This window comes from Grus americana, chromosome 5 (assembly GCF_028858705.1).
Source record: "Grus americana isolate bGruAme1 chromosome 5, bGruAme1.mat, whole genome shotgun sequence".
Lineage (NCBI taxonomy): Eukaryota > Metazoa > Chordata > Aves > Gruiformes > Gruidae > Grus > Grus americana.
The window spans coordinates 199,785-212,877 of NC_072856.1; the positions used below are offsets into that span (position 1 = coordinate 199,785).

The window sequence follows — 13,093 nt, forward strand, 5'->3', positions numbered from 1 at the left end:
CTCCGCCATCCCCGGTGCCACCCCGCGCCCTGTCCCCTGTGCTCCTGCTGCCACCCCCACGGCCCCGACATCGTCCCCATGGCCACCCCTGCCCCACGGCCACCGGTGTCACCCCCACCGCGCCCTGACAGCGTGGGAAAGGGGGTGCCACCAGCACGGGGGGGGCTGGGGAGGGCGGGTGCAGGGGGGCACCCCGGCCGGGTGCAGGCAGGGGGCTCCCCACGGTGGGGGGCAGGCGGGGGGCTGCCCCACGGCACCCAGGGCTAGAGGCCGAGGGAGAAGGTGCTCGAGTTGGTGGACTGTTTGTCTCGGCCGCAGCCCCCCAGTGCCCTGAGGGGACACGCCGTGGGGCTGGCGGGGGGCGCGGGCACGCTGGCCTCTGGCACCTGCGGAGCCGGGGACGGGTACCGGGTGAGTCCCTGCCCCATAGCTGGGGCACCTGGGGGGGTCAGGGGCACCGCCTGCGTGTCCCCCCCACCGGCCAGCCCCACACATCCCCCAGCGTGGCCCCAGCCCCACGGCAGCGCCAGCCCCACGGCAGCGCCAGCCCCACGGCTGACCTCCTCGAACTTGCGGGCCTTGTAGTGCTCAGCGCCCTTCAGGAAGTTGAGCAGGATGATGTCGCACAGCACCGTGCCCTGGGGGCGGCAGCGTTGGGGTGGGGGGGCCTCTGCTATGGAGCACCCCCCGACACCCCGCAGCCCCCCTGGAGCGAGGCTGCTGTCGCCCTGGGGCTTTGCTGTGCCCCACGGCTATGGGGTTTCCCTCCATCCCCCTCCCAATCAGTACGGGGCATGGCTGCCCCCCCTCACCCCCCCCCCGAGGGAGATGCTGCCACACTGGGGCTGAGAACGGCCACAACTCACCACACCGATGGAGGTGAAAGCTGCCACCGTGTTGATGAGGGTGGGGACGATGCCAAACTTCCCAGCCTGGGGGTGCAGAGACCCCCGTTGGTGGGGGGTCCCCGCCCCCCTGGCCCCCAGGGGGTCCCCGGGGAGGCCCCGAGCCCCACACGTACGTTGCCGTACACCAGGACGTCGAAGCGGATGCCGAAGGCCTTGGTGAGGGTGCGGCGCTCGGTGCCGTCCTGCCAGCGGTAGTACCGGGCGTGCCTGCGCGGGGACGGGGGGCCGTGCCGGGCTGCGCACACGTGTGTGACACGCGTGTCCCCGTGCGGTGGCGTGGGCCGTACCTGAAGTTGTAGCCGGGGGCGGGGGCGCGGGCGAGGCCGTCCAGGCGGGTGAAGGAGTAGCGGGGCAGGCAGCGCTCCCAGGCGCGGTCCAGGTCGCACACCCACCCGATCTTGATGCCCAGCACCCCGCCCTGCCCCCGGCCGTCGGGGTGAGCTGTGCATCACGTCCCCACGTCCCCCGTCCCCACGTCCCCCTGTCCCCACACGTCCCTCCCTGTGCCCTGCACCCCACACCGCCGCGTCCCCAAGTCGCGCGTCCCCGCGTCCCCCGCCCCGCGTCCCCGTGCCTGTACGTGCCACGTCCCCGCATCCCACGCCCCGTGCCCCTGCATCCACGTCCCTGTGTCCCCCCGTCCCCAGGTCCTGCACCCCTGTGTCCCCACGTCCCGTCCCCACATCCCTGCACCCCACGCCCCATCTCCCTGCGTCCCCATGTCCCCCCATCCCACGTCCCCACATCCCACATCCCCATGTCCCCCTGTGTCCCCCCACGTCCCCCCGTGTCCCCGGCTCACGGTGCTGGCCAGCGTGGGGAAGTCCTGCCCGGCGAGGCGCACCACGTCCCCCAGCCGCAGGATGGGGCAGAGGGGCTGCCGCTCGGGGTGGAACCGGCAGCGCCCCAGCTCCCCCCCACTGCCGGGGGGCGGCAGGTTGGCCCTGGGGGGTGTGGGGGGCACACGGCGGTCGGTCGGCTGGGGTGGGGTGAGGATGGAGTGGGCCGGGGTGGGGTGGGGTGGGATGGGGTGAGGTGGGATGGGGTGGGGTGGGACGGGGGGGCTCCCCGTGCCCCCGGTGCCACTCACTTCTCGAAGCCGAAGAGCGGGAAGCGGATGCTGTTCTTGATGAAGAGGGTGAAGTTTTCGGCCTCCAGCATGACGGGCCTGGGGGGCAGCAGAGGGGGGGTGTCCCTGGGGACACGGAGGGGGGTGTGCCCCCCGCCCCCCCCCCCCCCAGCCCCCCCCCCCCGGTCCCACTCACACGTCCACGGTGTCCACCTCGGGCGGGCACCAGCCGCGGATCTCGCAGGTGCGCAGGGTGCGGTTGTAGGGCACGCAGCGCCCGGTCAGCACCCCTGCGGAGCCCCGTCAGCGCGGCCGCCCGGGGGGGCCCGGCCCCGGCATCCCCCCCCCCCGGCACCCCCCGGGCCCCCCCTCACCGCTGCCCGTGGCGGGGCTCCTCCGCCGGCAGTCGCGGTCGGCCGTGCAGCGGTACTCGGCTTCGCTCTGCGGGGCCGGCCGTGAGCCCGGGCGGGGGCCGGGGGGGGCCGCACGCACACGGAGCCCGGCGAGCCCCCCCCGCCGCCCCCCCGTACCTCCGGGCAGACGCCCTGCGCCTGGTTCTCGGTCAGGATCTGCTTGGTGACCACCACGAACACCGAGGTGCCCTGGGGAGGGGGGGGGGGGCACCGTCACCCCGCGCCCCCGGCCCCGCCCGCGGGGAAACTGAGGCAGCGGGGGGGGGGGGGGAGGGGAGGGGGGGGCGCGCGGGTCCCACCTGGTGGGGGGTGACGTAGTCGGCCGTGTCCAGCACGCGCCCGGCATAGCGCCCGATGCCCTTCACCTTCGTCACCACCGAGGACTCGATGACGGTGTCGCGCACCTGGTAGGCCTTCTCGTGCAGGAACACCCACCTGCCGCCGCGCCCGCGGGGGGGTGGGCACGGCTGCACCCCCGGACCTGCCCGTACCCCCCCCGGACCTGCCCGTGTCCCCGGGACCTGCCCGTGCCCCCCCCGGACCTGCCCGTACCCCCCCCAGGGACCTGCCCGTACCCCCCGGACCTGCCCGTACCCCCCCCAGGGACCTGCCCGTGCCCCCCCCCCGGGACCTGCCCGTGCCCCCCGGACCTGCCCGTACCCCCCCGGGACCTGCCCGTACCCCCCCAGGGACCTGCCCGTGCCCCCCCGGGACCTGCCCGTACCCCCCCCAGGGACCTGCCCGTGCCCCCCCGGGACCTGCCCGTGCCCCCGGACCTGCCCGTGCCCCCCCCCCGGGACCTGCCCGTACCCCCGGACCTGCCCGTGCCCCCCCCCCGGGACCTGCCCGTACCCCCCCGGGACCTGCCCGTGCCCCCCCGGGACCTGCCCGTACCCCCCCCGGGACCTGCCCGTACCCCCCCCAGGGACCTGCCCGTGCCCCCCAGGGACCTGCCCGTGCCCCCCCGGGACCTGCCCGGGCCCCCCAGGGACCTGCCCGTGCCCCCCCGGGACCTGCCCGTGCCCCCCCCCCGGGACCTGCCCGTACCCCCCCCGGATCTGCCGGCCCGAGCGGCCGCCGGCCCTCCTCCCCCGCCGCCGCTTGTCACGCGTGGCCGCTGCCACCCCGGGGGCAGAGCCCCCCCCCTCCCCGGTCCCCGGCCGTGCTGCCGCCCCCGCCCCGCGGTGCTCTCCTGCCTGGCCCGGCCCCCCCGGCGTGCCCGGCGCTGCCACGCTCGTGTGTGTGTGTGTGTGTGTGTGTGTGTCCGTGTGTGTGTGCGTGTGTGTGTGTGTGCGTGTGTGTGTGTGTGTCCGTGTGTGTCCGTGCGTGTGTGTGTGTCCCCATCACCGGCGGGCGTCACTCGCAGCCCCCCCTGTCACCGCCAAGGGTCGCCGTGGGCGAGGAAGGGTGTGGGGGTGTGGGGGGGTGTGGGGTGCCCCGGGGGGGGTGTGGGGGTGTGGGGGGGTGTGGGGTGCCCCGGGGGGGGTGTGGGGGTGTGGGGGGTGTGGGGTGCCCCGGGGGGGGTGTGGGGGTGTGGGGGTGTGGGGTGCCCCGGGGGGGTGTGGGGTGCCCCGGGGGGGGTCTCACCCGATGAAGTAGGCGAGGATGAGGAGCTGCACGCCGCGGTTGACGGCGCCCACCACCCAGCTCTTCACCACCACCGACTTGGTGGTCTCGTACGAGAAGAATTCGGTCACCCAGCGGGTGCCGGGGCGCGGGGGGGGCATGGGCAGGGCGGGCAGGGGGGCGGGCAGCGGGGGGATGCGGGCAGGGGTGCGGGCAGCAGAGGCTGGTGTGGGCAGGGCAGCAGCGGGCACAGGTACCGGCAGCGGGGGGATGCGGGCAGGGGTGCGGGCAGCAGAGACTGGTGCGGGCAGGGCAGCAGCGGGCAGGGGTGCGGGCAGCAGAGGGATGCGGGCAGAGGTACCGGCAGCAGAGGGATGCAGGCAGGGCGGGCAGGGGTGCGGGCAGCGGGGGGCGGTGCGGGCAGGGGGAGGAGGGAGGGGCGGAGGCACGGGCGGGGGGGGGGGAGGGGTCCCCCCTTCCTGGGGGGCAGCGGGTGCCCCAGCCCCCCCCGTGCCGGGGGTGCCGGTTCTGGGGGTCCCCGGAGGGGGTGTGGGTGGGGGTGGGGGTGGGCTCCTGGGCGTGCCCCGCGGGTGCGGCCCTCGGGCCTGGGGTGCCCTTTTGGGGTGCCCGCACGCGGGCTGCTCCCTTCGGGGGTCCCCGCTCTTGGGGTGCCCCCCCCGCGGTGACGTCACGGGGACCGCCCGGCGCTGACCAATGGGCGCCGCGCCACGGGGCAGCGGGCGGGGGCCGCTCCGGCCGGAGGCCTCCCGCCGCTCTATGGTGCTGGGCGAGGCAGCGCGGCACGTGAGACCCGGCGGAGCGGCCGCTCTAGCCCCCCCATACCCCCGCCACCTCTATGGCGGGGCGGGCGCGGGACGCCGCGTCTTCTCTAGCCGGAGTCCTCCGGGCGCTCTATGGTCCCGGCCGCTCCGTGGAGGCGCGGTCCTCCCGCGCCCGTCGGTGGCGCCCAGAGCGGCTCCTCTCTATGGCGGAAGTGGGGGCGGGTTCCGGTGGCGGCGGCGGCGGCGGCGGCGGGGGGAGGCTCCTCGCGAGGTTCGTGTTGCGCAGGCGGGAAAAGTGTCGGCGGTGCGGGGGGGCCGGGCCCGGCCGGGCCGGGGGGGCGAGCGGGGCCGGGGGGGGCCCGGGGAGGCGCTGGGGCCCCGGGGGGAGCTCAGGCCGGGGGGAATTGGGGGCTGGGAGCAGCGGGGGGGGGGGGGGGGCGGTTCGGGGCGCGGGGGGGCACCGGGCAGGGGAAGGGCGGGGCTGGAGGGACCGAGGGAGGCGGGGGGGCACCGGGGGGGAAGGCCCTGGGGCCGCGCCACGTCTGGGGAAGGGGGCGAGGGGCCCGGGGGGGACGGGGGGGTCGGGCCGTCCCCCCGCAGGTCGGTCGGTGCCAGCCCGGGAGGCAGCGCCCGGGGGGCGGGGGGGGGGGGGACGGGACACACAGAGGTTCGGTTCCGGGGGTGCTCGCAGAGCCTCCCCCTCCTCCAGCAGCCATCTTCCCGGGGCCGCCCGGCCCGGGCCAGCTCACCCTCCTCTCCCCCCGCAGCTGCTCGGTCCCCGTCCCCGGGGCATGCCGCGCTGGGGGGGGAGCTGAACCACCCGCTGCGCTCGGCCTCCTTCCCTTCCCAACGCCCAGGTGCCGCCGCCTCCCCCGGCCGCCATGGCCGACACGCTGGAGTTCAACGAGATATACCAGGAGGTGAAGGGATCCATGGTGAGCAGCTGGGGGGGACGCGGTCCCCGGGGAGACCCGCTTGGGCCCCGGCGGGTGGCACGTCGCGTCGGGACCTGCTCCGCCAGCCGAAACGCTGCAGGGGGCTTCCTCCGCCCCGGCGTCTCCTCCGCCGCCTCGTCCCAGCAGAGCGCGTTTTGCTGATCTCGCCTGGAAGCGGGGAGCGGAGGCGCCTCGTTTCCAGGGCCGGGGCGTTTTGGAGCATCGACGGGGGCTTTTAGCGCCAGCCCGTTTGCTGTCGGGAACGCTTCCAGGAGGGAAAGGCATGCCGGCTCCGTGCATCCACCCTTTTACGCCGTAGCTGCCCAGAGAGGGTTGTGTGTCGGCCGTCGGGCTGCTCCAGCGCGGGGGAGCGGGCAGGGGAGTCCGGCAGTGGTGTTGAGTGTTTCTGGGTCACCTGTAGCCCTCTGGCTTTTGGGAGATTGTCCCCAAAAGCCCGACAGAACTACAGCACTGTAACGGCACCGAGGGTGCTGGCGACTGTCTTGTTGTCGCTTGAATCCCGAATTCGGGCGGTAAGGAGCCTGTGAGGGCTGAAGCTGGTGGGCGGTTGGGGAAGTCACCTCGTTTCGCTTGGAGGGGTTGTGCAGCCACCCGTTGCACCTGAAAGGCGGTGGTTACCTGCCCCGGAGCCCGTCAGCGTCGTTGGGCTGTTCCCCTGTGCGCGGGGTGAGCCGCCCCCGCCTCACACCTGCCTCTCCCGCCAGAACGACGGGCGGCTGCGGCTGAGCCGCCAAGGCGTGATCTTCAAGAACAGCAAGACGGGGAAGGTGGACAACATCCAAGCCTCGGAGCTGGCCGAGGGCGTGTGGCGGCGCGTGGCGCTCGGTCACGGCCTCAAGCTGCTCACCAAGAACGGCCACGTCTACAAATACGATGGTTTCCGGGAATCGGTGAGTCCCCCGGCCCCTGCGCGCCTGGCCCGTCCTTGTCCCTGGCTGGCGTCTCTTTTGCTGCTCGCGCTTGTCCTGTCTGGAGCTGCGCTCCCTGCAAGCCTCACGGAACAGCGCTGACCCCCCAAGAACGGCGCTGACCCCCATTTTTCTTGCCGTTTCCCTTGTGCCGGGGGCGGGGGGGAGCTGCGTCCCAGTTACGGGCTCTGGGCAGCGCCCGCCTGTATGTGGTTGTTTCTAACGAGCGTTCCCTCCTCCTCGCCCCGGCCCAGGAGTTTGACAAGCTCTCGGACTTCTTCAAGGCCCACTATCGCCTGGAGCTGGCGGAGAAGGACCTGTGCGTGAAGGGCTGGAACTGGGGGACGGTGAGGTTCGGAGGTGAGTCGTGGTGATGCCGTTACTGGGGGAAGGGAACCTCCGTGCCTGGTGCGGCCCGAGGCGGTGGGGCTGGTCTGGTGGCCGGCATGGTTTCCCACCAGCGTGGCTGTTCCTGCAGCACCAGCTGGTCCCCTGGGCAGCGGCCCACCTTCTAGTGGTGTCCTCGGGGGCAGCGAGGACGTTAGCCGTCCCAGGAAAGCCGGTCCAGGGGGAGGCTTTGCAGGCAGGGAATGCTCAGCGTGAAAGGGCGGCGTGGGAGCTGTGCGCGTCCGGCACAGCATGCCGGTTCCCGCAGGAGCCAGGGCAGCTGGTGGACGCTCCTCCCTGGTCTGAGGCCGGGGGCATGTGGGAACAGACGGTTCTCTCCTGTTCGTTTCTGATCAGCGTCCATCTCCGGGGCCGTAGCCGGAAGGAGAAAGTCCGGAGATTTGGGAGGGAGCGTGGGAATGCGGCGGGGCAGAGGAGAGGCGTTGCTGGGTTCCAGGAGGGGACCGAGGCTGCTGCTGGAGACGGGATCCAGGAGGACACCGTGGGTCTGCCCCGCAGGGCGGACCCTGTCCCTGCCTCGCAGCGCGGTAGTTGCGACCCTGCGGTGATGGGCTGCTCTCCCCTCCTGCCCCGTAGGGCAGCTGCTCTCCTTTGACATCGGGGAGCAGCCGGTGTTCGAGATCCCCCTCAGCAACGTCTCCCAGTGCACGACGGGCAAGAACGAGGTGACGCTGGAGTTCCACCAGAACGATGACGCCGAGGTCTCGCTCATGGAGGTTCGCTTCTACGTGCCCCCCACCCAGGAGGACGGCGTGGACCCCGTGGAGGTGAGCAGAGGGCTGCGGGGGTCGCAGGCCGGGCGGAAGGGGTAACTGGGCGCCCTCGCCCCGCCGTAACTCCCTTCCCTTCCAGGCCTTCGCTCAGAACGTCCTCTCCAAGGCGGACGTGATCCAGGCCACCGGAGATGCCATCTGCATCTTCCGGGAGCTGCAGTGTCTGACGCCTCGCGGGCGGTACGACATCCGCATCTACCCCACCTTCCTGCACCTCCACGGCAAGACCTTCGACTACAAGATCCCCTACACGACCGTGCTGCGCCTGTTCCTGCTCCCGCACAAGGACCAGCGGCAGATGTTCTTTGTGGTGAGGAGGGGGCGAGGGGCCCTGCCTCCCCCAGGTGATGGGATCGGGGATTTCAGGTCCTCACTCCCCTTCTCTTTTCAGATCAGCCTGGACCCCCCAATAAAGCAAGGCCAGACCCGCTACCACTTCCTCATCCTGCTCTTCTCCAAGGACGAGGACATCTCCCTGACCCTCAACATGAACGAGTGAGTTCCTCGACCCCTTCCCTGGGTCTGGGGGCTGCGGGGAGCTGGGAGGGAGGTGGCGAACCCCCCGGGTTCCCGCTCTCACCGTTGCCCTCTCTTTCGGCCCCGCAGGGAGGAGGTGGAGAAACGCTTCGAGGGGCGGCTCACCAAGAACATGTCGGGCTCCCTCTACGAGATGGTCAGCCGGGTCATGAAGGCGCTGGTGAATCGCAAGATCACCGTGCCTGGCAACTTCCAGGGGTGAGGCGTGCTGCTGCCGGCCGAGGGGGTGGATGGCGGGACGTGGGATCTTTGTGCCGCAGGAAAGGGCGCGGAGCCGGGAGAGGCGCGGAGCCTCGTCCTCCCGGGGGCAGGGGAAGCTGCTGGTGTGGTGGTCTGAGGCCAGCTGTTTGAGATCCTCCCCGATGGGGAGCAGGAGCGGCCCCCCACTCTCTCTTGTTGGGGAGAAGGGGCTTCCTGAGATTCGAGCCTCGTGCCGGGGGGGGCGGCCGAGGGCCTCGTCTGGGCCGCCGGGGCCCAATGTCTCGCCGCGGGGGTGGGCACGGGGAGGGCGTTTGCTCCCCGCGGGTGTTCAGCCGCCTGCCTTTGCCCTTGCAGACACTCGGGAGCCCAGTGCATCACCTGCTCCTACAAGGCCAGCTCGGGGCTCCTCTACCCGCTGGAGCGCGGCTTCATCTACGTGCACAAGCCGCCCGTGCACATCCGCTTCGACGAGATCTCCTTCGTCAACTTTGCCCGCGGGACCACCACCACCCGCTCCTTCGACTTCGAGATCGAGACCAAGCAGGGCACGCAGTACACCTTCAGCAGCATAGAGAGGTGGGTGCGGGGCGCGGGGCGAGCTCTCGCCGTGCCCGCCGGGCTGCTTGCCGCGCCGCCGGCACCCCGGCCGGTACCCGTCCCTGACCGCCCCGCCTGTCCTGCAGGGAGGAGTACGGGAAGCTCTTCGACTTTGTCAACGCCAAGAAGCTGAACATCAAGAACCGAGGCCTGAAGGAGGTACCTGCTGAGCAGCGCTGGTTCCCCGCTGGGACTGCTGCCCGCCGGCCGGGGTGGGGAGAGGGCTGGGGGCTGTCTTCTCTCCAAAATTTTGCCGCTTTTCCCTTTTTTTTTTTTTCACCTCTCTCTTCTCTCCTTGCCCTTGTAGAGGAAAAAGGTCCGTGCGATATCCCTTCCTCTTTCTCCTCTTCCTCCTCCTGGTGCAGGTTTCCTCTGCATGGCCGTGGTGGTCCCTGACTAAACCCAGTAACCCCGGCATGATTTGCAGGGCCCCCCCTAACTCAGATAACTTTTCTGCCCCTCGAAGGAGGGGAGGTGGCGGGCGTCCCGCCCCCCCCCGCCCCCTGCATGCGTCTGGGGCCTGCCCGGGGCCGTGCCCGCCAGCAGCATGCCAGGAGCTGCAGTTTTGGGAGGGGGGTGTGTGCCGGTGGAGGGGCGCAGGGAGCGGCTCTCACTCGCGCCGTCTCTGCCGCAGGGCATGAAGCAGAGCTACGACGAATACGCTGACTCCGATGAGGACCAGCACGACGCCTACTTGGAGAGGATGAAGGAGGAGGGCAAGATCCGGGAGGAGAACGCCAACGACAGCAGTGACGGCTCTGGGGAGGAGACGGGTGAGGCGTGGGGACTGCCGGGGGGCTGGCTGCGGTGCTCAGGCCTCTCCCCCCGCTCCGGTCCGTCCTCGGCTCGCTCTAAGCCGGCCCCTGCGCTCTCTCCTTCCAGATGAGTCCTTCAACCCCGGAGAAGAGGATGATGATGTGGCTGAAGAGTGAGTAGAGGCTGGGCAGGGGTCTGTCTGGGGGGGCTTTTGGAAGGTGCTGTGTGGGGGCAGCGGTGGCGTGGGGCCGTGTGAAGGTGGGGGGACGCTCTGGCTGCGGCCGGTATCGCTTTATAAACCCCTGGGCCTCAAAATCTTGAGAAGCGGTGCGGTTCTGGGCCCGCTCTGTCGAGCGACGTTGCACAACCGGAAGGGGTCAGAGAAGGGCGGTGGGGGGTTCGGGTGGCTCCTGGACGAGGCCTCGGCTCTTCAGGCTGGAAAAGCGAGAGCAGCGGGAGGAGGATGGGATGCAGCTCCCCGAAATCCCGAGTTGGGGGAGCGGGCGGGCGAGAGCTGCAGGGGTGCGAAGGGCCACCCTGTGCACTGGGAGCCGGTTCAGCCTGGCAGGAGGAGGCAGCTCTTGGTGGAGTTGAGCCGTGTGGTGTTGCGAGTGCCTAAAATTTACAGGAAGTCAGAAAACGATGAGCCGTGTTCGTGGAAGGGAAATCCCCTGAGAGCTGTTAAGCACGAGCACAGCAGCTTCAGCTCAGGAAGTCTCTGAATTATGGGCTGCTGGAGCCTGGGGGCAAGCCCTGCCGCCTGCGCGTCGCTGCTGCGCCTCCCCCACCTCGTGCTTCACCTTTTTGGGGTGGGGGCCTCGAGCTGCTGCTGACGCCAGGTACCTCCGCGCAGGTTTGACAGCAACGCCTCGGCCAGCTCCTCCAGCGGCGACGGCGACAGCGACCGGGACGAGAAGAAGCCGGCCAAGAAGGCCAAGATCGTCAAGGACCGCAAGCCCCGCAAGAAGCAGCCGGAGGTGAGAGGCCGCCGCTGGCGGCGTCGTGCAGAGCGGGACCCGCTCCTGGAGCGCGGCTTGCCGGTGGTTCCCTGTTGGGAGCAACGCCGGTCGCAGCCCGTCAGCCGAGCCGCTTTGCCGGTGCCGCGGCCTCGCTGCGGGTCGGTTGTCCCGGCCTGACCGCCCGCGACCGGCCTGGGTGGAGGCTGTCCCAGCGGGCGTCGCGCCCGCGCCTAGCCAGTCCCTGCGGCTGTTGGGGCACTTGTCTGCCGCAGCCTGCCCTTTCAGCTTCCGTGGCTGCGACCCGTCAGCCCGTCTGCTGGCGGCGTAGCCCTGACGCTGTAGCTGAATTGCTGGCAGGGTGTAGGAGACAAGTCGAGGCCCGGCCCCGGGTCCCGAGATCTTTAGTGAATGGTGCCATTCGAGGCGTCCATCCTCCTCCTCTCTGCTCCCGCCCTCCTAGAGCAAGAAGGGGAAAGACCCCAACGCTCCCAAGCGGCCGATGTCGGCTTACATGCTCTGGCTGAACGCCAACCGGGAGAGGATCAAGTCGGACCACCCCGGCATCAGCATCACAGACTTGTCCAAGAAGGCCGGGGAGCTCTGGAAAGCCATGTCCAAGGAGAGGAAAGAGGTGAGGGAACGGGGCGGAGCGGGGGACGCGGTGGGAGCGCCGGCGTGGGGCTCTGGTGGCGCGCGGGGAGGAGAGGCGGCGCCGGTAACCTCCTGCCCTCGCCGCAGGAATGGGATCGCAAGGCAGAAGACGCCAGGAGGGACTACGAGAAGGCCATGAAGGAGTACAGCGTGGGCAGCAAGTCCGAGAGCTCCAAGGCGTGAGTGCGCTGGCGGGGGGTGGCAGGGCTTCACCTCTCCGAAACGGGGCTGTTCCCCGCCGTGGCAGAGCCTGGGCCCCGCGGGGTGCGAGGAGCGACCTCGGCTCTGCGGCGCGGGCCGGCGGGCTGTCAGCAGGGTAACGCTTCTCCTCTCCCTTCCGCCCTCCCAACGCGCGCCCAGGGAGAGGTCTAAAAAGAAGAAGAAGAAGCAGGAGAAGCAGATGAAGGGAAAAGCAGAGAAGAAAGGTGCCTCCTCCAAGTCTTTGTCCTCCACCAAGTCCTCTGCCAAGAGCATGAGCGAGAGCTTCAAGAGCAAAGAGTTCGTCTCCAGCGACGAGAGCTCCTCCGGAGAGAGCAAGAAGGAGGTGGGTTGGCGGGGGTGGGTCCCATGGCCCCCTTCCCCGGGGAACACTCCCGCTTCCCTCTGGAAGGGGCCCCCTGGGCCCGTCCCTGCAGGGGCTGGGACCCTGCTCACATCCCTGTGTCTGTCCCACGCGTGGGGGACGGTGCTCAGTGCTGCCCCGTGACTCTGCCTGTCCCCGAGTCCCTGCTGTCACCCCGTCCCCGCCGCGGGGCACAGGAGAGGCAGGGGAACAGGAGCGGCTGCCCTGCCCTGACCTCATCCCCGCCGCCCTGACCTCATCCCCGCCGCCCTGACCTCATGCCTGCCCACAGGACTCGGAGGAGGAGGGAGCCGCCAGCCCACCCCCCAGCTCGGAGGAATCGGCGTCCGGCTCGGATTAGCCCCGTGCCCAGCGGGCTCCAGGCCAGTTCCCAGATTGGCCCGAGGACCGGGCGGGCCGGCCCCGCGGCAGGGACCTGGGTCTTGGGTCCGGCCGGCTCCCAGCCCCCCTGGCCACGCCTGGGGGGGGGACACGGGACATGGGATGGGGTGGGAGAGCCCGGCCCCCTGCCCACGCCCTCAGTGCCTGGCTGGGGGAGCGGCAGCCCGGGGGGGGGGGGAGGCCCTGGAGGGGCTTCGGTCCCACCTCAGCCCTCTTTCGCATCAATTTATTTTTTTTAAATACTCGGGTTTGTTTCTGTCTTTTCTTTCCTTTGTTGTTTTGTTTTTTTGGTTTTTTTTTTTGTATTTTGGGTCCGTTCACATGGCAACTCGGATTGAATAAAAAAACCCCACCGAGGGCATGAGTGTGGGTGCGGGGCCGGCTCCCCCCTTCCTTCCTTCCCCGGGAGCGGGGCCCAGGGCCTGGCTGGCGGCCCCCGGCTGGCGGCCCCCGGCTGGCGGCCCCCTCCTTCCCGCAGCCCTTGAACGGGGGCCAGGGCTGAGCTCACCGCCCGTCCATTAGCGGCCCCCAGCCCCTGCTCCCGCCCGGGAGCCATCAGGCTCCTAATGGAGGCCCCGGGTCGATCCTGATGTGATTTGGGGTTTTCTCCACCTCCCGGCTGAGCCGCGGTGGCGGGGGGGAACC

At 71.0% G+C, this 13,093-nt stretch overlaps 2 protein-coding genes across 4 annotated transcripts; one reads left to right on the top strand and one right to left on the bottom strand.

Annotated features, from left to right (window-relative positions):
• Positions 1-56: 56 nt before the first annotated feature.
• Positions 57-4,117, bottom strand: P2RX3 (purinergic receptor P2X 3). Its single transcript, XM_054829024.1, has 12 exons — positions 3,978-4,117; positions 2,690-2,825; positions 2,508-2,579; positions 2,352-2,418; positions 2,174-2,267; positions 1,999-2,076; positions 1,711-1,852; positions 1,196-1,326; positions 1,022-1,115; positions 867-932; positions 561-638; positions 57-386 (listed from the first exon to the last, which is right to left on the bottom strand). Exons 1-12 carry the CDS (start codon positions 4,115-4,117, stop codon positions 264-266), a joined length of 1,221 nt encoding a protein of 406 aa, XP_054684999.1. The 3' UTR covers positions 57-263.
• A 625-nt stretch (positions 4,118-4,742) lies between these two features.
• SSRP1 (structure specific recognition protein 1) lies at positions 4,743-12,821 on the top strand. Of its 3 annotated transcripts, none has more exons than XM_054829008.1 (17): positions 4,743-5,009; positions 5,506-5,673; positions 6,399-6,584; positions 6,857-6,962; positions 7,587-7,777; positions 7,863-8,093; positions 8,175-8,278; positions 8,390-8,518; positions 8,876-9,097; positions 9,205-9,277; positions 9,753-9,891; positions 10,001-10,046; positions 10,728-10,851; positions 11,294-11,464; positions 11,572-11,663; positions 11,845-12,028; positions 12,339-12,821. In XM_054829008.1, exons 2-17 carry the CDS (start codon positions 5,620-5,622, stop codon positions 12,405-12,407), a joined length of 2,121 nt encoding a protein of 706 aa, XP_054684983.1. In that variant the 5' UTR covers positions 4,743-5,009; positions 5,506-5,619; the 3' UTR covers positions 12,408-12,821. The 3 variants fall into 3 exon arrangements, with proteins under 3 accessions (XP_054684983.1, XP_054684984.1, XP_054684982.1); XM_054829009.1 differs by lacking the exon at positions 4,743-5,009 and adding an exon at positions 5,019-5,042; XM_054829007.1 differs by lacking the exon at positions 4,743-5,009 and having other exon boundaries at positions 5,389-5,673.
• The last annotated feature ends 272 nt before the right edge of the window (positions 12,822-13,093 follow it).